The sequence below is a fragment of the Oryctolagus cuniculus genome, chromosome 16 (assembly GCF_051225735.1).
Source record: "Oryctolagus cuniculus isolate XC-2025 breed Fujian yellow rabbit chromosome 16, ASM5122573v1, whole genome shotgun sequence".
Lineage (NCBI taxonomy): Eukaryota > Metazoa > Chordata > Mammalia > Lagomorpha > Leporidae > Oryctolagus > Oryctolagus cuniculus.
In genome coordinates, this window is record NC_142882.1 from 65,314,232 (window position 1) to 65,340,501 (window position 26,270).

Below are 26,270 nucleotides of genomic sequence, written 5' to 3' on the forward strand. Positions count from 1 at the left end.
TCAAGGTGAAAGAAAGCTGAGGCTGTGCTGTGATTGCTCTGTGGTGCTGGACACAGCGAGGCTGTGTGCTGTTTCCCCAGCAGAAGGCGGCAGCGTGTGCAGTACTCCTCAGAGTTTGCAGTGGTTTCTGCCATGACTCCAGTCAATGGCGACTAGAGTGGGAAAGTGCTTACTCCTAGGCACAGTAACAGAGTGACACAAAAATGAATTGAAGTCTATATCACAATTCAACTGTAAGTCAAAGTTCAAAAGTCTCATCTGCATTTAACCTTTAGCCTTGGATTCAGAGCATATGCCCCATTTTAGGAATTAAAAAACTTCCATAAAGAGTTCACTCCAGCATGTTTGCTCCAGTATTGAAAGGTGATCTGCCCACCACTCAGTTAAGAAGGCAAGAGACTGTCATGCTTACCACATGCTGCAGTTCTGGTCGGTCTTCCAATTCTTCTACTACCTTTTTAATCTATAAAGAAAAGAACATTTTGAACAGAGTTATGAGGACACAAGTGCAGCTGATAAATTATCTGATAAACATCTCTCCTCTTTGTAGCTGAAGTGGTTCCGGACAGTCAACTGGTAACCAGTAACACATTGCTATGGTTTGATAGTTACAGAAGTGCAACTCCTGCTCCCCCGCTTCCTCTCTTGGGATGTCACTTCTTTCTTCTGCATGCATGCTGCTTGCCTCTCACACAAGCTTCCTGTCACCAGGTAATGCCCTGTGTTGCTTTGGGATTCTGCCTGCAAGAAGGCCGTCATCAGATGCAGCCCCCAACCTCAAGAACTATCAGACAAAACAAACTTCTCTTCTTTATAACTCTCCCAGATTATGGTATTATCAGCAGCATAAACTAGACACTTACTGAAATTTTGTCTTCATTGTCCAAAAGCATGTCAACAGCTTTCTGAAACAGAAATAGTCATGGTCATTGAAATCCGCTGTACAAGATGGGAATACTAAACTTAATATAAGGCATATGCTATCTCAGTTAAAGGTTAAATATTATTTTCTGTATTTCAGGAGGCCCTTTGCTTTTCAATGGCCCTTATTTAAAATGACATTTGTAAAAAAATGCATTTTCAAGAAGTCTCAATCTGAAACCTGTGTGCTTTGCCTACTATTGGCAAAGTGTCTTGCTATAACTCACCAAATATAAAAAAAAAATCTCAGCTACACATATTTTAGCCCTCTTCATGTCAAAGACATCACTATAAGTTCTTATGCAACTCTTGGTAGTTAATGGAAAACATCTCATTCCAGAACCACAAAGATGAGCGTTACTTGTGACTACTGGAACCTTGACTAAGTCTCCCTATGAGTGCCTACAGACATAATAAGGAACTGGTCTTAGGCAGAAAATATTTGAAAGAGCCAGAAAAACAATAATACACCTTTAGTGTCACAAAGATATAAGGTTACTGACTTTTAGAATTTACGTTGGCCACCCTTAACATTAATGAAACGTAAATTAGAAAGCTTACAAGAAGTAGCAGGAAGACAGCCCACCAGCCTGAGGCTTATACAGAGTTGCTGAACCCTGTTTCTTTTTTTCTAAGTTAATTTATTTCACTTGTGTGAGAGGTGGACATAGATAAAGCCACCATCCGTTGGTAATGTCCTTAAGAGCTGGGACAAGGGCACACTAATGCCAGGGGCTAGGAACTCAATTCAGGTCTCCCCTGTGGGTCAAGGATCAAATTACTTGAGCCATCACTGCTGCCTCCCAGGGTGTGCATTAGTAGGAAGCTGGAATTGGAAGTAGAGCTGGGACTTGAATCTATTGGCATCTTAATTGTTAAGCCAAATAGCCATCCTTGGGTCCTGTTCTTGACTTCACTACTACCTAGCTGGCTTCTCCAAACCTTATTTTCATTCTCTGAAATATAAGGATGCTGGGATAGATTATCCCTAAGTTCTCTTCCAATCAGAAATCTCTATGATTCCTTAATTTTGGTTCACGTTCCTGAATAACAAATGTGTTTTGGTCAATTCATTGTTTTTCTACGGCTACGTGTGCAAAACTAGGCTCTCAAGACACATGAGGGAAAGAGGATGGGCATGAGGAGAGCCTGGATGTGGGGAAAATGCAATTAATTTTTATTTAGGCATCTCATTTTCTTAATTATTCTCTGTCAGAGAAGCAGAGCCTTTGTACCTGAGCTTCCTTGGAACCCCCTGCTGCTTGGTGGATCTGCGCCTCTAAGGACGTGAATCATAAAAAAAGGAGGCTACCGCATCTTTTAGAGAAAGGTAGATCTAGCTCCTATCTAAAAAGTTTGTTTGTGGAGATTAATATAACACGTAATAGCGCTAATGCAGTAAAACATCATTAAAAATGCATGCAGCCCTTAGGGTTCTACTTTTTGATTTACCTAAAATTTCAATTTTCTGAATAAAGAACTCTGTTTTTTTTTCTTTTTCAGTCTTGTTATTTCTGTCACCAATACTTACAATTAGATTCCTTTTTATGAACTGGTGAGTGTGTACGTGTGCATACACGGTGTGTGTCATTTACAAAGCCACTATGAGCTGTGGAGGCTGAGTCCCCTCATTAGTCAAGTGAGTCACTACTCACATCTGCCCAGCAATAAAATAACACATTCTGCATGTCCTAGACCTGAGTCTCAGCTGAAACCAGTGAAGCTGCTCCTGCGAGATCCGTGAGAGCTCAAGAATCAAACAGCAGTAAGTGGATCAAAATAGAAGTGTATTTACAATTTTAACTTCTGAACCGAGATTAAAATGTTAAGTGAGCCAGAGCATATGCCTGGTTTATTTGTTTCTATGAATTACATGAGTTTTACAAACACACACACACACTCACCCCTTTAAGTTTCTTATCAAATTACATTTTCTTTTGCAGAATAACCACATCAAGGAAAGGATTTATGAATGCAAGCTATTAAAATAACAACATCTACACCTGGTAGAGTGCTTCCAGCATGATCAGCAGATGGCAAGGCTACCTGACTCTTTCACCAATCCAGCATTTGGACAGATATCTAACTAGTACAAATTTACAATAATACAGCTAGTTTATCCAGCACAAATAAGAAATATATTACCTCTGAATCAAAATCCATTAATAAAACTATTTTATCCTTGATGGAACTGAAAAGATTATGCTTGTGGATCAACTGGAAGACATCTTTATGCCTTAATGTAAGGTATATTTCCAGAGCATTGCCATAGTTTTTGTCATAGGTGTACCTGGTAACGCAAAAGTTTTGAAATTAATAGTCTTCACTAGCTCTAATTAAAACATACATATGCAGATCATGTTGCATAATATTAAAAATTAAAACATTTATTCAGAGGGGAAAAATTTATTGCAAAAAAAATTCCTTGGGAATAAACTACACATGACCAGTAGGTATCTCATTCTCAGAACCTTGTCTTTCATTTCACCACAATCTCAGAAAATTTGTAATATTCAAGTAATAAAATTTTTTATGGGGGGGAATGTTCAATCTCAAAAGTATTATAGAAATCTGTATACCAGAAAAATAAATTATGAACCAGTATGAAAAATTCTCAATTTAGTAAGAGAAAAATCAGCAAAATTCCTAAGCGTTGAGCTGAAAAATGGGTTATCTTCCAAAAGCCTATGTGTAAGTGGGTTCTACAGAATTGAAATGCGTTCTTTCCCTTTAGATTTTTCATGTTAAGTTCCTAAGTCAGCTTCCGAATGCCAGCTAAACAGGAACTGTATTGCTAGTTCTTTATTAACAGTAGTGCCAAATCTAAGGGACATCTAGAACAAGCTTTCCAAAGGAAGATGATAGGTGTTCTGAGTGAGAATGCGGGAAACACACCCCCTCTGCTGAAAACCCGAGGCAGTCCTGAATTCTAGGCCATTCTGGTCAACATCTGTTAGTTTTGGGCGAAAGCAGTAAGAAGATGGGGCCCCTGAGGGGGGTGGGGTGCTGAGGAAGAGCCAACAGGATGACTTCTGGGATGGACCCACAGTGTCCCTCTTCCTGCCCTAGCCTGAGGCTCCCTGACGGCATGAGTGTGTATCATCTATCTCTGCCTCCCAGGCATCTGGCACAAGGCTTCCTGCACCAGAAGAGTGCACAACAGATACGGAAAATAGCAACCAAGCTTCCATTCTGAGGCCAGAAAGTTGGGTACCACACTCGGTGCTCTAGTACAGCATCTCACTCAATGCTTAAAACGATCTCACGAAAAAACCTGTAATGTACAGATACGAGCTGATGCTCGAGAGGTTAACTGACTAAGTTCTAAGGATAACAGAATCCAGAGCCTTGCTCACTGGCAGACTGTTTTGCTTGCCTGATCTAAAACCCAGCTGCCCTTCTGTTGCCCAATGCTGCCTCTTCCCAGTGCTGAGGGCTGGGGTACTTCCTCCCTCTGACAACACAGCTGCATAGTTCCACACACTGTCCTTGCCTTCTAACTGTTATTTGAGATTTATGAAAAGTTCTTAGTAAAGGTAGAAAAATAATATAAGTGGCATCTTCCTCATTCAGAGTTTGCCCAATCTCCAGAATACAAAAGTTTACAATGAAGACCGACTTAGAGAAAGAAGTCCTAGAATGTACTCACAGTTCGGCCAGGGTTTTCAGTAAAGTCTTGTTCTGACTATCTTTCTTCAGGTGGTCCCGGACTGCTTGAACTATTACCGAATTGTTATACAGATCTCCAGGCCATTCTCGGATCAACGTGGCAAAACCCTATTTAGAGGGAGAAAGCAGAGAAAGACGCTCTTCAAATCAGACTTTATGAAATAAAAATTGGCTCCTCCCAGCACACACAACTTTTATAATAATCCTTGGAGTTTCCACAGTGACTTGTGCAGGTAGTGGGCTGAATGGGGGCTGGGGCTCTGGAAGATGAAAGCAGGATTAGGTGGGTGGGATTTTCCACCCCTCAACCTCTGGAGAAGGGACAGCGGCTAAAGGCTGAAAAGATCCCCCAGTGACTAATAGGTCAATCAATCATGCCTAAGTAATCAAGCTAACATACAAATCAAAGGACAGGTTTTTTTATTTTATTTTTTGACAGGCAGAGTGGACAGTGAGAGAGAGAGACAGAGAGAAAGGTCTTCCTTTGCCGTTGGTTCACCCTCCAATGGCTGCCGCGGCCGGCGCGCTGCGGCCGGCACACCGCGCTGATCCGATGGCAGGAGCCAGGAGCCAGGTGCTTTTCCTGGTCTAGCATGGGGTGTAGGGCCCAGGCACATGGGCCATCCTCCACTGCACTCCCTGGCCACAGCAGAGAGTTGGCCTGGAAGAGGGGCAACCGGGACAGAATCCGGCGCCCCAACCGGGACTAGAACCCGGTGTGCCGGCGCCGCTAGGCAGAGGATTAGCCTAGTGAGCCGCGGCGCCGGCTAAAGGACAGGTTTTGTAGAGAGAACATGGAAGCCCTGAGCCCCTTCCCATATGTCTTGCCCTGCACATCTCTCCATCTGTATCATCTGTAACATTCTTTAATAAACAACCAGCAATGAAAGCGTTTCCCAGAGTTCTGTCAAAGCTGAGGCCGGGGTTGTGGGTGGCCTAACTGGCATTTTAACCGCGAGGCGAACTGCCTGCCTCTGCTTTCTACATGTCTTAAACTTCCCATTGAGAACAAGTCAGTATGTCCACAACAGAATGCCACACCTCATAATCACTTTCCAAGAATTCATGTAAGATCATTTCGTAGATGAGTGGCTTCAGAACTGGATCCCCTCTTGGCAAATAAGGACTGATAGCCTAAGGGAAAGGGAGAAAAAAGAAAAAACCTTCAAAAAGCAGTGAAATGAACCTATATCATAATTATGCACAAGATATAAATGTACATTTCTAATTTAAAAATTAACAAAGTGAACCTTTATTTCTCTGGTCTTACTGAGGAATTAATGAAAATCTAAATAATAAGAGAGAGAATGTCACAGAGATTATAAAAGTCAACTTCTTAGGTAATCAAGGAGTATAGGTCATCTGATCACCTTTCTTCAGAAACTGAAATATATTCACCTTTAAAACTCACAGTCGTCTTCTGAATTTAGGAAAAATACCTCTTGTATTCCTAGTACAGTATTTTCAGTGTTGTGTTAGAAGTTAAATATTTCAGTACTATTCAGTTACCCTAGAGTGCCCCCTACACACCATGGTCGTGCTTTGGGCTTGGGACATGAACGAGGGTCATTATCGCCCACCAGCTCAGAATTCCACAGGCAGACATCTGCACAGGTAACTGTGCCAATCTATGCTGAGTGCTGCAGGAAAGGCGGTAACAGGACTGTGGCAGCAGGGGAGAACCGTGCCCACTGAGGCTGGGGTCTGTGAGGCAAAGCAAGAGAAGGACATCTGGCAGGGGAAAAACAGTAGCAAAGGAGTGCAGCCAAGGATGTGCATCTGTGCTATGGAGGCCCGACAGACGTGAGACGGGGGTCACTGAGGGGAGATGAGGCTGGACAGGAAGAGATGCGGGGCCATGCAAGCAATCCCAATTTTATTCTATGGGAAGAGGGAAGCCATAGGTACTAGGGAAGTCACAGATCTTTCTGAAGGCCCTTCCAACAGCTCAGGCTGATACAGGAGTGGAAGGGCAGAGCCCAGTGGGGCTGACATGGCAACGAGGTGGAATATGAAATAGAACAAGAGGTAAGATGTTCTCAAGAACAGTGGCTTTGAGCTGTCGAGCATGGGGGAATGGGTTTACTGTGTGTGATAAACACAGACTGAAAGGAGGACAAATTTTGGAAGGAAGTAGAGTTACATTTAGCTGTCATTATCAGCACTATAAACAAAGAGAAGTAGCCATCACACACAATTCCAAAGAGAGATCTGGGTTACGTAGTCATCCGGGTAAAGAGGGCCACAGGACTGAGAAAATCCTTGAGGAACAGCCCGGTAAACGCCGTAAGAAGTCTGTTGAGGGCCTCTTGGGGAAGAATAAATTTATGGGACTAGCACAGTACAAGTCAGAGGGTTGAGGAACTAAATAACCATGATTTTAAAAAATTATACCATAATTCCAAGAGAGCATTCAGAAGGCCCACAAATACTGAAAAAATTTAAAAACATTTTAAACTCAGGAATAACTGATGATTCATCTGGATGTTGCATATTGTTGAAAGATTTAAAAACAAATATAAAAATTTTATTAGTGTTACATTGTCAAATTTTTCCATTTGTTTTCCAACAGGTAAAATGCTAATTAAAAATATATTATTTCTTCAGCAAATTAAAAAAGTCCTATGTTTTACAATGTACTGAGATTATACCTATTTTTCAAAATCATTAAAAAGAACATGAAAATTCTATCTAAACACAGAGAAAACTGCAAATAAAGTAAACCTATCATATGCATAATATAAATGTTTTATAAACATAAAATATTATTTTTATATTTTAAAATTTCTACAAGTTTTTCTTTCTTTCCAGCTGGGATAATACTTCTCAATAAAGAACTATTATTTTCAGTTTATTTCCATCTCAATATTAATATGCTATATGTAAAAATAAGGAGTTAAAATAAAGCTTTGCTTACCTTAAGCTGTCCAATTTCTTTAAATTTATAAACTTCATATTCCCAAAGTGTTGCATTTTTTCCAAGAATCTTCTGGCATTTGCTGGTAATAAAAACATCCCAGAGAGGAAGAAAGTATAAATAAAACAACAAACAGAGATGAAGTAAGTGGACAATTTCCTCTGTGGTTTAGATAAATCTTTCTTCCCAGAGTTTAGACAGATTTCTACCTCAAGTGCCAATGGACATGAGGGAATTACTGTTACTCACTTGGTTGCATAACAAGTTGACAAATACCATAAATACTTCTAAGTAAATACTTGCAAGTAAAGATGAACATATTTTAGAAGATGACTGGGGGCTTCTCCCTAGCCTGAGTTTCCTATTTACCCACGTAAGCACTGCTGGTTTTGAGATTTTTCTTGCCCTGAAGAAACTAACAGACCCAAAAGTGCTGGATCCTTCCTGGGTGGTTTTAAACAAGGACTTAAAATCAGCCTTCAGAAAACTACAAGGCTCTCACAGTGCAGAATCTGGATGTGTGACTTTATACATCAAAGGCATGCACTTTCTCCAATGATCTCAAGCTAGTGAAGGCAGACCTGCGGGTCATCTTCCAGGGCTGCCACATGGTCATGCAGGTGGGTACCAGCCAGAGCCCTCTCACTCACCCACAGGCCCGCTATAGAACACTTATGCTTTCACTTGGGACCCTGGGGTCTGACTACTTCCATTGGTCTGACCCTCTTGTTTGGAAACAATTCTCCTTGAACTGTGAGTGGAGGCACAGAATCATGGACTACCTTCCAAGGATGCTTATAAAGCAAACAGCCCTCAAAATGAGAGGATCCAGGTAGGGCCTCCCTCGGGAGCAAAGGGCAGGTTTGATTACTGTCTAGAACAAGAAAAGAGCTCTGTGCTTCTCAGGCAGCCCTCCAAGCAGACACCCTAAACTCAGGATTCCTCTCCTGTAACACTATCCACAGCACAGGCAGAGTCATCTAGGTTACTGTGTTGTTACGGGAACTGGGGAAAATACTGATATTGCAGTTAATACAACTGGTGTAATAGTACTTTGGCCACTACTACTGGTGTACTTGCATGCTGGTTATGATAACTGCTGAGAGAATCCTTTAGCTCCAATCCAGGCAACTCCTGTCTTCTGTTGGCACCCATGAAACTGGCAGGTTAACTTTTTGTTCATAAATAAGGTAAACTCTCACATACTTCATGGTTCTTTTCACTTCTCATAAACTAATGAGAAAAATAATTTTCCTTTGCTGAAAATGTGATAGTAATTGGAGGGATAATACACATGTTAATCCATTTTGTGGTTGAAACCATTAATATTCAAAAATTACCTTTGCTAGAAATACATGAAAAAAATGTTTGCTACTTAGAATTGTCATCACTGGCCAATTCCATGTATCTTTTTTTTTTTTTTTCCCCAAAGATTTAGTTATTTATTTGAAAGGCAGAGTTAGAGAAAGAGACAGAGAGAGAGAGAGACAGAGAGAGTGAGATCTTCCATCCACTGGTTCACTCCCCAAGTGGTTGCAATGACTGAAGCCAGGCCGATCCGAAGCCAGGAGCCAGAAGCTTCCTCTGGGTCTCCCATGTTGGATGCTAGGCCCAAGGACTTGGGCCATCCTCTGCTGCTTTCCCAGGTGCCTTAGCAGGGAGCTGGATCAGAAGTGAAGCAGCCAGGACTCGAACCTGTGCCCATATGGGATGCTGGCACTGTAGGCTGTGGCTTTACCTGCTGTGCCACAGCGCTGGACCCCAATCCCATGTATCTTAACAAATAATTGGGAACATGTCATTACTACCGTGCTGCTGTGTCATATTCTCCTTTCTCCACCAGGTGATTTATATAGGCCAAGCCAATATCCTAGAGAAAAATGAAATGAAGGAATTTTTAAAATTCAGCTGGAACAACTGAAGTAAGTCCCAATTTCTGAGCAGACCATGACATTAGGGTTCTGTGAGCACTGTTTATTGCCACCTGTTTACATGTCTTGTAAATTTGCTTTATGTAATTATGGTTGCTTCTTTTTTATGCACATTATAAAATTCATAAGTTTTCAAAAACAAATGTGACTATTTCAAAGGTTCCTAATCTACTTCCCTCTAAGAGATCTGCTACACAGGAAATCTCTGATACTAGAAACTTGACCCAATAATCCCATGTTGTCCCTGGATATAAAATTCTGGTTCTTAGGCTTTCATCAGGAAAGTGTGAACCACCTAACTCCATCCCAAGGCTAAAGCAGTGCTGTAAGAAATGATATAATAAAATGCTGTAATAAAATGACAGACTTATAAAATTTCTTCTCAGAAGGCAGAAACAGCAGTAATTCATTTCTTCTTTGGATGTCTGGTATAAAATCATATCATGCTTAGAGAAAAAATTTTGTGCACAGTTAATAAATAGGGCACACCCATTTCAAGAGTGATAGGAAACTCCCATAGTTTTGATTAGCTTACGGATTCTTTAATGAGTACTAAGTGGAAGATGCTATTTCAAATCTACAGGAGCTCAAACGAAAAATGGTACCTACTTTATTTCTCTGGAAGCAGCTCACAGCTCACAGTGTTTTCCGAGGGTCTGCCCAGTGTCAGAGAGGACAGTGTCTCCCTGCAGAGCCAGTCCCTGTGGCACTTCCCCTCACATCCATGCCTCCTCACCGTGGCGTGCTCAGCACCCCCGTTTCTCAGTATGTTTTTAATGCCAACACTATTTGAGCTTTTTCATTTGGTGTAAGCATGTTTAAATGTCTCTTACACAAAATACCAAATCCCAACAGTCACCACCACCATGCCATGATGTCACAGCCTTGCTAACACTTCACAGCTAACCTGAAAATCTAACTTCTACTCTACTTGATCGTCTCCTTTTCACTTCTCACTCCCTGTAACGTGGAAAATAAGTAATGTACTAGTTACTTGAAGGTTAACCAAAGCAGTCAACAACTGACCAGCTGAGCTTGTCTTATCTTTTTGACCCAGTAACCTCAACTATTTAAGCATGAAACCCTCTTTAACCCCAAAGCTCCCATGACCCAGTCTTCTTGCCATTCCAGATCTGCTTTGAATGTATTAACCCCTGAATCACAGTGTTTCTGATGGTTCCATTTACGGCTCGCCCTGCTCCCTGATGCCATACACCAGTGCCATGTGGGCTGATCCAAAATCACAAATCCCACAGACACTTGTAGCTGGTAATTCCCTTGTCTATTTTTGAATCCAGATAGGATGTCCTGTCGATGCGTCAGACTCGATGTGGTGAGAACAGAATTCAGTTCCACCAGTCCTCCCCACAAAGCCCAACTCTCTGTTAGTGAATGGCAGCACAGTCCAGGCAGAAGCCTGAGATCCACCCTGGCTTCCACTCACTCTCTTGTTCACAGTGTCTGACACCACACTCCAAAGAATCAGGGTCACTGTATCTCCCATCAGCCTTCATTTTGCCATTGCACTCCCCATTTAGATAACCAGCTGGCCTCCCTCTGGCCCACGGTCTCCATCAGAGAATCTTTCTAATAGGGAGATCTGAGGTAGGACTTAAGGCTCAAATTGCAATCTGCAGCTCCAAGACAGACCCCCGTTCTTCAGGGTCTACCTTTGGTCCCTCAGCTACGCCACGTAACCAAGCAGACCAAAACACCTCGTTTCTTTGCCCTTTCACCTGCACTAAGGGCTGGAATGCTTGTCCTTTTGTTTTTACAGAATCCTTGCTTATTCTCCACAATTTTGACTGAAAAATAAAGATGCTGTGGTTTGCTTTGTGCCTAGTATTCCCAAATCACCTCGCTCACACCCAGTAGAACGAAGGCTTTTATGTGGAAGTTTACAGAAGAGCTTCAGGTGAGGAAAGTGCAGGAGAAGGGATTTGTCCTGAAACCCACGCAGCCATAAAAGACTGACTTTCCCGTTTTCATCCTTAAAGCCAGGGCACTGGGCTGGATGCTGTCTAAGGACCCTTCACACCCAAAGGACATGATTCTGCTCTCCAGGCGCGCATTCACTGTCACAGTTAGCAAAGAAATAGGCTTCCAGACACTCGATTTTCCTGGAGCCCGAAATGTAATAAAAATATATTTGATGTCCTAGATTAGTCTCCATAACAAAATCAACCGAGTCTGTTATTATGGAGACATTGAAGCAATCTAGTTTTAAGAAACCATTCTTTTGATAAATTTTGTGGTAATGTGATTTTTACCTACGATTTAAAGAAACTTCCACAAATATAACTGGAAAGCTATGGATTTAAAGTGTATTTCACAAATATGGTTTCCAGATTATCTACAACTACCTCCTAGCAGGTGTTAAGTCTCTTGTTTACAAGCAGAAGCTGATTCAATAAAATGAAGTATTTTGACCTCACAGGCTAGAGAATTAGTTTGAAGTAAATTCTCCAAAGGACCTGTTCTTTTCAAATTATTTTCAGTCTTGTTATGACTTACAGAAACATAAACTTTTATTTCAAATAATAAGATTGTACACTTACCAGAATCTTATGCCTTTTAATGTTCTTTTGGCTAATTTCAGCTGCCATCAAAGCTTCCTTTGTTTACAGAAGCACGATAAAAGCAGTAGAAAAGGAGGGAGGGAAAAAGAGAGAGATTGAGGTTATAAACACTACATTTATTATGTTTTAACATTCTGGACTACATAAATAAAGCCCCATTTTCCCTATGGCTTTTGCTTGAAGCACTGGAATTTTTCAATGCTATGGTTGAATGAGCCTCACTAAATTCAACCTCAAACACAAAGGCAGTCAACCAAAATGAAGACTTCTCTCATTTCCATTTGAATTCCACATTATGATATTGGAAACACATTTTAGACACAAATCAAAAAAAACAACAAAACTTCCAAGGCTCCAAACAAAAAAAAGGGCGCCTATCATTCTAAATATGTATGAAATACACTGACAAAGAGGCACTTCTCCTGTGTGTTTCAATAAAAAATAAACTATATGCTTGTGTTTATGTCCATCTACAATGAAGCTTTTGAAAATCTGATTTTACTTTGGAGATTTTCCTAGTAATTCTCCAACATAAATGTTTGATTCATAAAATTATGTCTTTAAGAAACTATTGCGGCCGGCGCCGTGGCTCAATAGGCTAATCCTCCGCCTTGCGGCACCGGCACACTGGGTTCTAGTCCAGGTCGGGGCGCCGGATTCTGTCCCGGTTGCCCCTCTTCCAGGCCAGCTCTCTGCTGTGGCCCGGGAGTGCAGTGGAGGATGGCCCAAGTGCTTGGGCCCTGCACCCCATGGGAGACCAGGAAAAGCACCTGGCTCCTGGCTTCGGATCAGCGTGATGCGCTGGCTGCAGAGCGCCGGCCGCAGTGGCCATTGGAGGGTGAACCAATGGCAAAAAGGAAGACCTTTCTCTCTGTCTCTCTCTCTCTCTCACTGTCCACTCTGCCTGTCAAAAATAAAAAAATAAAATAAAATAAATAAAAAAATAAAAAGAAAGAAACTATTTCATCTAAAGCAATAAGGTGAAATAACTGAGTTAGGAACTGGATAGTAATACCTGCAATCTAAAGAGTTCATGAATTGAAAAAAAATTGTTTTCCCAAGTCTTTCCAGGTAGTTACAAACTGAGAGCAACAAATAGTGGACATTTCATTGTTGTTTTTAATTGATTAGTATATAGGCCTACTTACAGAGTTTCTCTAACTAAACCAACATCATAATGCCTTTGCAGCAACTGAAATAGAAAAATGTTTTCTTTTTGAGAAAACATCATGCATTATTTACTCAAGTCCATCTAAATCAAGACCTAGTGAAGTTGAAGACATTATTCTATGCAAACCACCCTGAGTATTATCAGTTCGATAGCTTTACTTTTACATAAGAACTAAGCACAGAGTGATGGATTTCACTAAAATATAAAGGGGACCACTCTGAAATACTAGCTCCATTTAATTTCCTTGGGGAGAAAAAGTCACAAAATATGAACTCCAAGAGGCTGGGTCTAACCTACTCCCTCCACCCTTCTCCATCCCCCCCCCCCCCCCCATTTATTAGCAAAGCAAGTGAATCTTGCTATAGTCTCCTTGTCCCCCAATTTCTGCAGAGGGTATTGGAAGCCTACTAGCCTTGCACAGATTTTTGGCTCGGGGCAAACTAATTGAAAGATTTACTACAAAAATCTTTTATTCTTTCTATGTTTCAGTCAGGTCAATACTTTGAAGAAAATAAAACCCAAACTACTTCATATTTCTTCTTTTCAAGGAGCCAGTCGATGTGGTCATCTTGGTCTCGTTCCTTGGCCACAACGACATCTCTCGGACTCACGATGTAAAAGAGTGATTCCCCTTCCGAGGATTCTACAGGTAAAAGCACAGGGAAGACTCGAGTAATTCAACAGCAGGAAACGTGGCCAGGGTTGCAGGAACCTGGCTACTCAATTTAAGACTGGAGAGAAAGCTTGTCTATTCCTGTAGCAAGTGTGTTGGCTCTGCTGAAAGGGAAGAGAGGTGAAGACGGGATAGAGGATGACAGAATATATACCAGTGTTTGCAAAGAATGTAGAACTATTGAAAGGGAAGGGATGGAGGCTGGAGAGGAGGAAGGGAGGGAGAAGCAGAAGAGGAGAGAGGGGAAGAAAGGAGTGAGGAAAGGAAGGAGGCAAAAAGGAAATACCAAAATTTTTTTTTAAAAAGGTGAGTTTAAGATTCTGCATTTAATACATTAACATTCTGACTTCAGCTGAAAATAGTGTTCAAAATTCTCCATGCCTATTGCATGTTAGAATCCATCTACTGTATATAAACTTTCTTTATGGCCATTTATAGCACAGTTCTATTTTTACAGAACAATTACACCCTACAGTCCGCAATAAATGTTTCCTCCTCATCAAGGTCAAGGCCATCTAAAGCATAAATGACGGACGCCCAAGCCCTGGGGACATAATCTATCATTTCAGCATGCTGTGCACAATGCCGATCGCAAGGGTTTCCTGCAGAATTCAATTATAGAACCTGTTCTGAGGGGTTTCCAAGTGTGCGGCAGAGTTGGCTCTGAGCAAAATGCCCAGACTGGACACTTGCGCTCCGGGAGTCACAGCTGCTTTAACCACGTCCAGAATCCACGTCTGCAGCTGCTCAGGAATCACAGGAGAAAGTTCAAACGTGTGTGGACTAGTTCTTCATTTCCTTTGACCAAAATGACAACCGCAAACGTTCTCAAAAGCTGTCCATTGTTTTTAATGCAGAAAAGGATTTCTAAAAAATTTCACTCTTCTGTTCTCATTAATGTATCTTACAGGGGTATGATGCCACTCAAGCACAGGTGACCGCGGTGTGACTAAACAGCAATGATTCCCCTTTGTTTCTCAGTAGTGATTGGTATATTCATTTATTCACGCAACAAACGTTCGCCAAATGCCCAGTGTGGGCTCTGAGCACCTGGTCACAGACAGAGAACTTCTCCACTGTCCCCGTGCAAACCTCCCAGGGACACAAAGCTGGGAGTGATACGACAACCACAGAGTCACGCTGTATGACATCAGGTTGAATGGCGCTGAAGCTGTTAGCACAGTAACTGAAGAAGTAAGGCACCAACTCCTCACTTCAGTCCTGGCCACGTGTCTAGTCTTCCCTTGTTGCTGTAACTCAGGCAGGTTCCATGGTCCAGATACTCTGGGCCCAGAACCGTCATTTTCAACATAAAAGGCCCACCAGATACTAAGATGTTTTCTACACCTGGATTGGAATTCCCTTTTGTATGAGTAAAGTAGAAGGGAGGTAAGCAAAAGTACAGAAACCAAGTGAGCAGATCTTTACCAAGTCTCACCTAAATGATAATCTCTGCACTCATTCTCTTGAAAGCCTCGGACCGTCAGCGCATCCGAAGAGATCTCCTCGCATGTCTCGGAAAGTGGCTGGATGATGTCCAGTCTGGGCCGGGCACAGTATTCTCTTTCCTGGAGACAAAGCAGGAGGGAGAGGCTTATTTAATTACATTTTTGTAAGTTACACAAATTCACACTCGCCGGAGTTTAAACATCTCGGGACACAGATGGCCTTCTAACAGCCTGCCACGGACACCCTCCAATCACTCTTACTTCCTGCCCTTTTGCAAGAGATAAACAGGACAGGTACCGCTGTGTCAGCTCCCAGGGTACAGGTAGCACAAAGACAGTGGCCTTGTACTTAACCAACTTTATTACCGCTCTTCCACATGAATGGAAGAAAAGATAGTATCACAAACTGCAGCATTAGCCAAATCATTGCCAGTACCGTAAATTTCCTGATCAGGGTGAAAAGCCAAAGATTCAGGCTGCAGTCTAAATTGGAACTTCCTGGATGCTGGGAGTGTTCTTACCTGCATTGCCTAACGTGGCAGACAGTAGTCACAGGTGTCCCATGAACACATGAAACGTGGCCAATAGAACTGAGAGAGTGAATTTCACATTTTGTTTCATTCTACTTAAATGGCCACATTTAGCTAGTGACTATAGCTTTGGACAACATGGCTCTAGAGCAATATGGAAGGGCAGTGGGGGCTGGCATTCACTGAGAACCTGTGACCCGTCAGCTCGCCTAGTAGATGATCGCACACAGATTCCTCTGACAGATTTCCCAAGCTAACCCCACCAAGTATTATTGCTCCTAATTTCACAGATGAAGGAGCTGAGGATCAAAAAGTAAACTAAGATTAAAGTTATGTAAGCAAAGAGTAAGATCAGGATATATAGCAAAACTGAAACTTAGGGTGAGCCTTGGATTTTAAATTATTTTACTTTAAAGTACATGCTTTTTGAGTATTCTGCATACAGACGTAAAATGCACACTTGAATCATTTTCTAAAACAGTATGATGCTGGTATGGAGAAGACACAGATGAATAAAACCAAATGGAAAAATACCCAGAATTATACTCAGATCTCGAGGTTTCCTAAATAAAACAGTACATCTAGATTTTTCTGACCAATTTCGTTAGGTTAACTGAGTAGCTTTGTATCTCATATTGGAAATATTTCAAAAGTAAAATAGCAATTATTATTATCAGAAGAAATGAAAAACTTCTCAGTTTTTAGACAACAGAAACAAAATGGAGAGGGAAATTCAGTGACTTGATATTTTAACAAGTGACTGCTTTTAATTGTAACAAACATACATAAAAATCAGAACAGTAGTGTAGGAAAAAAATTAAAATAAAGTTGAAACTGCCTCACCATATCACGTAAAAAAGCTGCTTTATAAGAAAAGCATCAGTCATGCAATTCACCTTTTGTTCCCTGACCAAACAGCTCCACTTATCTGTTAACTTCCTAAGAGCAGGGACTTCCTTTTGTTGATCTTTGATCCCCAGTGCTTACTGCAATTTTTCACACTCCTGCGCTTTATTAACGAGTAAAAGAAAAGTAAACATGGGGGGAAGAGCTTAATAAATTAAAGTATGTCAATCAGAAGGAATAGTACACAACTACTAAGCGTGATACTGATGGAGACTGCACATAAATATGGAAAAACAATGGAATAATGTTCATTATAGGGCAATACAGAATAGCATGTGGCTAGGACTACAAGATGTGACAACACGCATGAATGGAAAAAGCATCACATGAAGACTATCAGGGGGATAATAATGCATGATATAAAAATGGATTTTATTTAATGGAGTTAAACCAGCTTTTGGATATCAGAAAACAAAAGGGGGCAGGATGCTACAAAGCTTCTGTCTCTATTCTTTTTATCTTAATAGTTTATTCTGTATTTATGGATTTAAGATGCACTTACTTGGTGTTCTATAAAATGAATAAACACTGGCACACATTTTTTTCTTTTCCTGATTTAAAAAAATTTTCAACTTAATATTTATTAACGTATTTTTTAATTTGCATTACAGTGAAATGCTTAATGTCACTTCCAAGACCTTCATTTTCTTCTCTGAAAAAATTCCATTTTCTAACTTGCTTTTGTATTGGCCTTTGCTTTTTATTCCTTTTCAGTACTGTCTGTTATTAACAAAGGTTTTCTCTTTCTTCTTTTCTTTCTTTGGTCAATTGTTTATTAGGCTTTCCTTTTTCATTTTACTGCTTCTGTCTTTACTTCTTTTCAATCACATTCTCAAGCCTCCCCACATTCCTCATCAAAAAGCATTGTGTTTACTCCCTCAGGAGCCACTGCTTTTCTTTATTTTCAAAAAATAAATAAAATAATAATAAACTGATGTCCTGCAATAGGCCTAGAAGCCAACCCTATTGATTTTAGTGGGTTTGAGTGTTCACTTAAGTCTACAGCGTTGCATTGCCTAGCAACATGGGCACCCAGAGCTTCAGGTTACTATAGTGATGGCTTCCTAATGCAAGTGTGCTCTCAGAGAAACACTCAGGAGCAACTACCACTTCAAAAAAAGGGCTCCCAGGGTTTTCCTCCCCCATTTTATTCCTTACCATTTGAAGAGTGGGGTGGGGTGGAGGAAGAGGAGACAAACAAGAGAACCCACTTACTCACTTACTGCAAAGGGCTAGAGAATCAATTGCAATTTCTTTTATGTACGGCATCCAAAAGAAAATCCTCCACAGTGAGCTCTCCTGGTTTATGTATTGAAACCTCCCATACCCCCTTCCTGGCAGGACCCCTGGACTCTAACAATAGGGACAAGCCGGCAATGGGGCCTGCCCTGGGTTTTCAAGGAAGACCAGTACGTGCCCCAAGCACAGGCCAAAGACAGAGGTTTCATTCCAAAGTCACACACAGTGAAATTTAGATCACCTGCTACTTGCCATTAGCCACACATTTCCAGGTACTGTCATCTGCATGAACAACTGGGAGACAGCGACAGTCCTTTTCAAGGCCGTAATCAAGCTGCTCACAAGCGCTAGGCCACTGGGAAGCAAACACACACGTCTGGACCAGAGGAAATAATGAAGTGCCCTTTCTGTAATTCCCTCTGACCACAGGACCCCATTGTACAGCCGATCAACTCCACTGCTGTCATTTCTGCTAATGCACACTGTCAGCTCACATTCCTCGCCTTTCAGCAAGAGGAATCCTTCACTCCGTTTGGCGCAAGTACCAAGAGAGATGGAAAAAACGGGAAAAATGACTCTTCCTCGCACAGAAGGAGGAACAAAGGCAGGCGAGGAGTGCGGGCTTTTGAGAGGCAAATACGTTAGGTCTACAGGGCAATCTCTGCTGACCTGATTTTATAGGTCAGAAAGTCGCGCTTGGCATAGAGCTGATGCCTCTGACAGCAACTTCATCTGAGTATAATGCTGAAAACGAGCACCCCCGCCCCCACCACCCCTTTGTATAGGGGAGAAAACAGTTACCGATTTTTCTGAAACCTCCTTTACGTAGGAAAGTACAACAAGCTGATCACAGAGAGGTGCCAGTCCACTGATGTAGAACTCCGTTTCAAACTGAGACACTGCAGACAAAAGGGAAATAGGAGCCACCATTAACAGGAACCCAAGGCAGTGACGATCAGAGGGCCACGTTAAATCTGAATGCTAGATGATGCTAGATGGACTCACTTTAATCAACGCTAACATAAAGGGGGCACGGATGAACATACTTTCCCCACTCAGCACTGAAGGTACTTCACAATCGCCAGTACTGGAGAAGTAGGAAGGAACCCAGCCCTAAAAATTCCCATCCTGAACAAGACTGGACCCAGCAGTAACGGCAACATGAATGGTAACCCAGTGCTCAGATAGCTTAAAAATGACATGGGTAACTCACGTGAACCTACTCTGTTAATAACACGCATGGCTGCGTGCAGGTTTCTCGCGGTTGGAGCATTACTATGGTACACATGTCAACAGAGATGTTATTTGCATGAGGGGTCTTCACAAGGTTCATGTCAAATGTGTATTAGGAAAAAACTACCCTTGGATTTCAAAATTTCCTCTAAGTAAACTTACCTTCTAATTCCATTTTCCATGAACTTTTTGAAGTATCCCCATTGTTATGAAATGCTGGTTTTGTATTAAATATTCTATTTAAAGATCTTGAGTTAGAAAAAATTCATGTAAATACAGACATTATGATGAGATACCAGAATTTCTTAAGTAAAATAAATGTCAGAAAAAAATAATAAACTTTTCTTTATAAAAATAGTTGATTTAAAATTTAGAGGATGGGCAGGCTTTTGGCGCAGTGGTTAAGATGCTGCTCATGATACCACCATCTCATACAGATTCAGTCTCTGGCCCTGACTGCTGACTCCAACTTCCTGATAATGCACACCCTGCAAGGCAGCAGGGGATGGCTCAAAAACTTGGGTCCCATCACCCATATGGGAAACCAGACTGGGTCCCTGGCTCCTGGCTTCAGCTTGGCCAACCCCTGGCCAAGTGGCATTTCCCAAATGAACCAGAAAATGGGATATCTGTCTCAATAAATTATTTTTTAAAAATGTATAAGAAATATTGTATTAAGAATACAATACAGATATAATTGCACTAGACCCAAAAGATCTAGTAGAGAACTCTTGTGGGGAAGTACAAATATTACTATGGGATTACCTGCTGTGAAAAAGAAATGATTGCTACCTTCAGATTAAGACTGAATTCTGAGTGGCCTGTTACACAGCAAACTCCACCTGCTACAGCAGAGGTACAGGCCGACATTCTTCCAGGAATCACATGCTGTACTTCATGGATTCATTTGGAAGTAAACTCTTATTTGGACTCGCAACATTTTCTAAGAGTTTCTTGATTCAGATCTTCTGCACAGTTCTGGGTATTAGCTACAGATTTAGTTAGTTTCTATGATGAAATTTCTTTTCTTTTCCCATGTAGGGGAACTCACTGTATCATGTTGGAAACAATATTGAATGTCAGGTCAAGAAATCTGGGTTATAACTTCCACTAAATTGATCTTGGACAAGTCACTTTAACTTCTATGGGTATAACTTTTCCCATCCACAAGATAAAGGAATGGGAGCAGAACTAAATCCATAATATAGATGAAATGAGGGGCTAATAAAATTTTTCTTCTTTCTCCACTCTCCTTTGCAGATCACTTAGTGTTCTTTGTTTTGCCAGTCTTTAATGCTTGTCCATAGACAACTGTTTACACAATTTTCACACCAAAACAAGACTGAAGATGACCAAAAAACTTGTGAAATAGCAGTATAAACTTTTAAAAGGGTCACATTTTTCACACTTTGTCCTTAGGTAGACTGCATAGGTGGTTATCTTGGGAAGAACCAGAGATGAGTTCAAGGACAGGTGCTCTTGTCAAAGTTTTGCCACTTAACACGTTTTTTCTTTTCCTCTGTGGGCCTGAATTGAGTATTTTTATCTAGGCACCAAAAAATCATTTCGGTAAAGCAGTAATGTGATGAATGTTCACCACGGAGACCCAGCTTCAACGCAGTCCAACTCTAACACGGCTGTACGTGCAGAGACAAGTACCCCCAGCAGAGCCGGGCTGAGGAAGGTTCTAGAGAAGCTCAAGGCGCTGGGGTGGGGGTTGGGGGACGCCCAGGAATGGGAACACCTGCAAGTATGAGATGCTGCTGAGCACGATGGGGCCACACAGCATCCAGTGATGGAAGAAGCTGCATTTTCACCTTCTACAAGACATGTGGGCACATTAACAAGAGCTTCCAGCTACTCCTGAGGTTGTTAACTCTGATTGGTAGAAGTGAACTTGAGTTCTGTTCTACAACAGCACACTGCATTGTTGAAATGCTACACATACTAGTCCCTCACCAGCAACCGGGGTGAAGAATAGAGACTCAGAGATCCCTCAGACACTGTCCTCACGGGACCCAGAAGGAGGCTTTGCTGGGTTTCCCTTCCATAGACACCCACGAGAAAATACCACCTAATGGCAAAGCAGCAGTGGGTGCCAAGGGACTCTTCCCACTGGGGGAGCCAGGTGGGCCACCTGGACTCACTGACTGGCAGCAGCACACAGCTCTCCTGCAGGTGGATAACTGTGCCTGAAGGCTGCTGCAAGACACGGAACAGAGAAGCCAGAAGGAATCCTATCCAGATCTTTCCTCCTCAGTATCCTGATGTTTTGCTCCAAAGCAGCTTGACCAGTGACACAGAGAATTTTCTGTTTTCTCATTAAGGACATGACAGAGTTCTAATGTGCTTAAAGGAAAGACTAAAGAAGTACATATCTATTTCACCTCTCGGCTCCACATACTACAATGAATATTTACTAACAATAAATCTTACAGGACTTTAGTCACTGATAATTAGCAATAATTTAGAAAAAGACTATATGCAGTGGATAAATTATAAAATGACCCCAAAAATTTATGAAGAAAAATTTTTGCAGTATACAAAAACACTGTCAAGATTTTCAGAGGCTCAGTTAATCAAATTACCAATGTGTATAAAATTGGAACTAAATCATTCTTTTATTTTTGTTAGAGTAATTTCTCAATAAAAATTTTCTTACAGAAAACAAAATTGTAATAACATCCAGTATGATCCACACATAAAGAGTCCCAAATTAATAGCTTTATCACTCAGCAATTCATCTCCATTATGACCACTAGAAAGCATATCATGTGAAATAGAACTCACTTCCTTATCTGAGTTGCTGATTTAGGAAAATGTCTATAGCTGTTCTTAAAATAAGACATTTGAGAATGAACACTGGCATCTTATTTTTCCATAATTCTACTAATGTAACAAAACATGACTGCTTTTGGATGTAATATGATTCAATGTATTCTTTATATTAATGCTGAGTCCGGGAAGGGTTAGCCAGAACCAGTGTTGTCAGAATAAACAAGATGGTATAAAGAATACTACTATGATTTAGAGAAAGAAATGTTGAATGGCAACATTTTTCTTCCAAAGAGCATACATAAAATATGCAAAAGTTTATGGGCTTTGTGAAATATCTCCAAGTAATTACTGGCTTTATACTTCAAACTCAGAGTGGACCAATAGACTGTTCACTTTGTTTTTCCTGAAATTACATACCAATGACAAATCATTTTGATAAAAAGCTTTCTCTTTTGTCCTAAAGGTAACCCAGTTGGAATATAGGTGGCTTAGTGGTCTAGAAGCATAAAAACTCATCTTTAAGGCAATCATTTGGAAAAGATAAACCACAAAGAAAACAAACACAAACTCTATTGCATTTACAGAATATAAGCAGAAACAGAAAGCAAAAGCTGCTGGGCGGGGACCCCGTTTCCAGAGGGAGCCACAAGACACAGCTGTACTTCACACCCAGGAACGGTTCCAGAGCCTTGCAGCGCATGCGCTGTGTTCGCACACACAGTGTTCTGATGAAGACCAGCAGAGGGGGCGCTACAGCTGCCACGCAGCCTTCCGCATCTCGATGCGGGCGGAAGCACTCCGCACTCTGGTTATTCAGGGGAAGGCATTCCTAGACACACTACAGGAAGTAACTCAGAAGCCAGCTGGGGCACCAGATCAGCAAAACGGCTGCACCTGCTCAGTCTTCATCTCTTCACAAAAACGTCAAAGAGTTTCTGCACCAAAATAAATGCAACTCCATTTTCCCCTGACTTTTAAAGGGTCTGAAAGGTCGGAGGGTTACCAGCAACTTAGTTCAGTAAAGAGCATCTGGGCACCCAATTATGCACGAGGTTCTCTTCCAGAAGCATCAGGATGCCGAAGATCTTGGCCCTGATGTATGGAAGAGTTTAAGCCGGTGTATTTACAGAAATATGAAAAACACCTCATGCGATCTGCAAAAATGGAAACAGGTATAAAGTAATAAAGGGTGCAAGGCAGGAAAAGGTACTTCCTGGAGAGGTGTGGACAAGGGTGGAATCGGTGTCAGCACTCACAACTATCAGCCTGTTAGCGGCACTGACAACATAAGACAAAACCACCTCTGTATTTCACTTAAAAGAAACTGTAATGTGCATTAGATTGCAAATGCTAAAAATCAAGGTTTTATTTAAATAAAAAGATCACCCCCAAATAACTTGCAAGTAGATTATCTCACTTAATATTCTATGTTCAGACTTGTATGAGATGACACTTTAGTCAATATCCTTAATACTTATAACTCAGTCATATTTAGGCTTGTAGATATACTTTATTGAGAAACAAAGTTGTGAAATGTATTAATCACTTCAGAATATTTTAGTAAACTCTTGTTTATATCTTCCCCAGATTCTCTTTCAATTACTTTTATTAAACACGATAGTTTAAATAAAAAACCACTTTTTTTATTAATAAATGCCATGATGTACAGAACAATGCTGTGTTGAGAGGCAGTGTGTTGAATATTTTACATAAAATATTTCCTTTCACCATGACAACCTTGTCCTCACGTTAGAGGGCCAGAGAGAGAGGTTAAGTGATGTCACTAATGTCACTTAAGGAGAATTTGGCAGACCTAGGACTCTGAAGCCTTTTTCCCAGACACAAGTCACTCTAGAAAACGGTGTACAGCGGGGTGCAGAAGTGCTCTGATGAGAAGTGTGCAAGTGCTGGCCACAGCAGAGTTTTAAAACTTGACCTCTCTGGGGATTGCGTTGCATGTGGCTGGGGTGCCCCAGCCCGCTCTGCACTTGAATTTGCAAAGGCACAGCAGAACATAGAACTTGTACCTCTGCTTTTTACTTATTTTAACCCTTTTGATCTCACTACTGGTCCCAAAATGCCCATCAGGTAAATGCGATCCCCACCACCCCACTCCCTGCCATGTTCAGTGAATCTCTCCATAGGTCATAACTCTTCAATAAGCTTAATCGTTATCATTACTATTTTTTACTTACAAGAACAAATTGATAGCTTCTTGACAACATTAACTTCTGTGTTGTTTCTGAGATTTTGACTTCTAAGAAGAGTTGCAAACGTTTTGGCTTCTAAGAAATGTATGGTCATAGATATTTCTTTAATACCAATGCCATTTTTACCTCGTTTCCGAAAGAACAGAGGATCACACTGTTCAGGATTAAAGCAAGTTGTAATCCAGACCTCCCAATATTTCCCCTTTCCTTTATCCTACTCAAATACTCTTGTACAAACCACTGTGCCTCCCACTGTGGAAATGGTTTCTATTTTTTAAAGGTTTGCTCTCAAGAAGGGAAAAAAAATGGTCCTCCACCACGGACTCTAGTAGTAAAATGTCAACAATGCAGTGCTGTTAGGAACCATGCTCAGTCTTTGTCATACAAATTATATTACAAATAACTGCACTTTAATAATGTGATGCCAGGGCTGTGGGCTATTGCAGTCACTGTCTACACTTGGGGCAGTTGTTAGCAGTCATAGCGTTGAGACAGAAGTGTGCACGGTGATGATACCCACCATGATTTAGTGAGCACCTACTGTGTGCCAAGTGCTTTGTTAGGCACGTTACCCATGTTCTGTCTAATTCTCACAACCGCCCTAAAAGGTAGGTATTAGTGCCCTCTCTTGACAGGTGAGAAAAGTCTGGCTGAGGAACATTAAGCAACCTTATCAAGATCTTACATGGGCAAATGATTTATTTCAGCTTCACCTTATTATAAATTTATATTCCTCATCCACCATAGAAATAGGCAAATGAGCTTGTTACCTGACGTACAAAATGCAAAACTGCTTTTTTCTCAGAACAATTTTTCTAAAGTTAGTTACAAAACTAAGTAATAAAATTCACAGTCTGCCTCCCGTGGCTCATTTCTCCTGAACGGTCGTTTCTGAGTTACTGATTAATTCAACACAGGATTACCTAGTGCCTACAGGCCATTCATTGCACCAGGTCCTTAAGATCCACACAGCAACAGAAACCATGCTGGGCGTGTGCTCCCAGGTAGGTGATGGCCTGGTGGAAGAGGAAGGCAGCAAGGACACACACAGCCACTGCAACTGAGCCCAGTGCTGGAGAGGGGAGCTACACAGGGTTATCTGTGCCCACACAGGAGGCCTTGACCTGGTTAGGAAGCTGTGGGCTCTCCCAGGAGAGTCACACTGAGTGAAGGATGAGTAGAGAGGATGAAGTCAAGGAAGCTGAAGTGGGAAGAACATTCTACACAGGACAAGGAGGAACGAGGCTGGCTGGCAGGAGGCCTGTGTGCTAACACTAACAGCCCAAGAACCCAAGGACAGAGGAGCTGGAGAGGCAGTGCGAGCTGTGATCTATGCCGGCGAGTTTCCCCTGTATCCTGAAGCCGGGAAGGAACACAGCCCGAGCTGCTCTGGGCTTCGACTGCACTAAGACTGGCTTAGACGCGGTCACGGCAGAAGGAGATGAAGTGCTAAGGAGGCTGCTGCAGCTCTCCAAATAAAAGAGCCACAGCAGCTGGGGCAGACCTGTGAGGAGGAGCATGAGTATTTAGGAAGTGCGAGTGGGCAGGACCAGCTGTCAGTGGTGTCCTAGGCGCACGTGTGCATTAGCTTAAAATTCTCACAGCCAACCTGTGAAACACGTGCTCCTTCCCGCACTTGACAGGTGAGAACACGGAAGCCTGCCGAAAACTGCCCGAAGTCCAGGTCATAAGTAACAAAACCAGAACCAGACCCGTCGTTATTTGACATCAGAGACACCTACAAAATCACTGTGTGGAAATTAGACTATATAAAGGGTCTCCGGAGCCAAGGTTCAAAACTCAAAGGATTCTTGAACAATATATTTCATTAAGGTCCCCAGGAAGGAGCCTTGACAAATGTGGCCTTAGGTTTCCACTTAATCAAATGGGAGCTCTTTTGAAGTTTGACACTCGCGGAAGGCAAGCGGTGGAGCCATACCTATTTCAACATAGCGGCTTGGCAAATCCCTCATTTCACTGGCATGTCGTTCCTTCACTGAGCATATCTGGAAAATAAATTCACAGGTTACTTTATTCACCTGATGGAATATTCTTCATACTGTTT

General features: G+C 41.6%; 1 protein-coding gene across 18 annotated transcripts in view; it reads right to left on the bottom strand.

Annotated features, from left to right (window-relative positions):
* Positions 1 to 26,270, bottom strand: part of VPS41 (VPS41 subunit of HOPS complex) — a 188,163-nt gene that overhangs the window by 35,977 nt on the left and 125,916 nt on the right. For all 18 annotated transcript variants that reach the window (XM_089315632.1, XM_089315643.1, XM_008261661.5 and 15 more), the window contains 12 exons: positions 26,145 to 26,211; positions 18,786 to 18,883; positions 15,300 to 15,429; positions 13,716 to 13,831; positions 11,997 to 12,053; positions 9,316 to 9,377; positions 7,508 to 7,589; positions 5,632 to 5,724; positions 4,571 to 4,698; positions 3,067 to 3,211; positions 864 to 905; positions 413 to 463 (listed from right to left, as the gene is read on the bottom strand). In XM_089315632.1, coding sequence (XP_089171758.1) covers positions 413 to 463; positions 864 to 905; positions 3,067 to 3,211; positions 4,571 to 4,698; positions 5,632 to 5,724; positions 7,508 to 7,589; positions 9,316 to 9,377; positions 11,997 to 12,053; positions 13,716 to 13,831; positions 15,300 to 15,429; positions 18,786 to 18,883; positions 26,145 to 26,211 — 1,071 coding nt within the window. The remainder of the gene's footprint in view (positions 1 to 412; positions 464 to 863; positions 906 to 3,066; positions 3,212 to 4,570; positions 4,699 to 5,631; positions 5,725 to 7,507; positions 7,590 to 9,315; positions 9,378 to 11,996; positions 12,054 to 13,715; positions 13,832 to 15,299; positions 15,430 to 18,785; positions 18,884 to 26,144; positions 26,212 to 26,270) is intronic.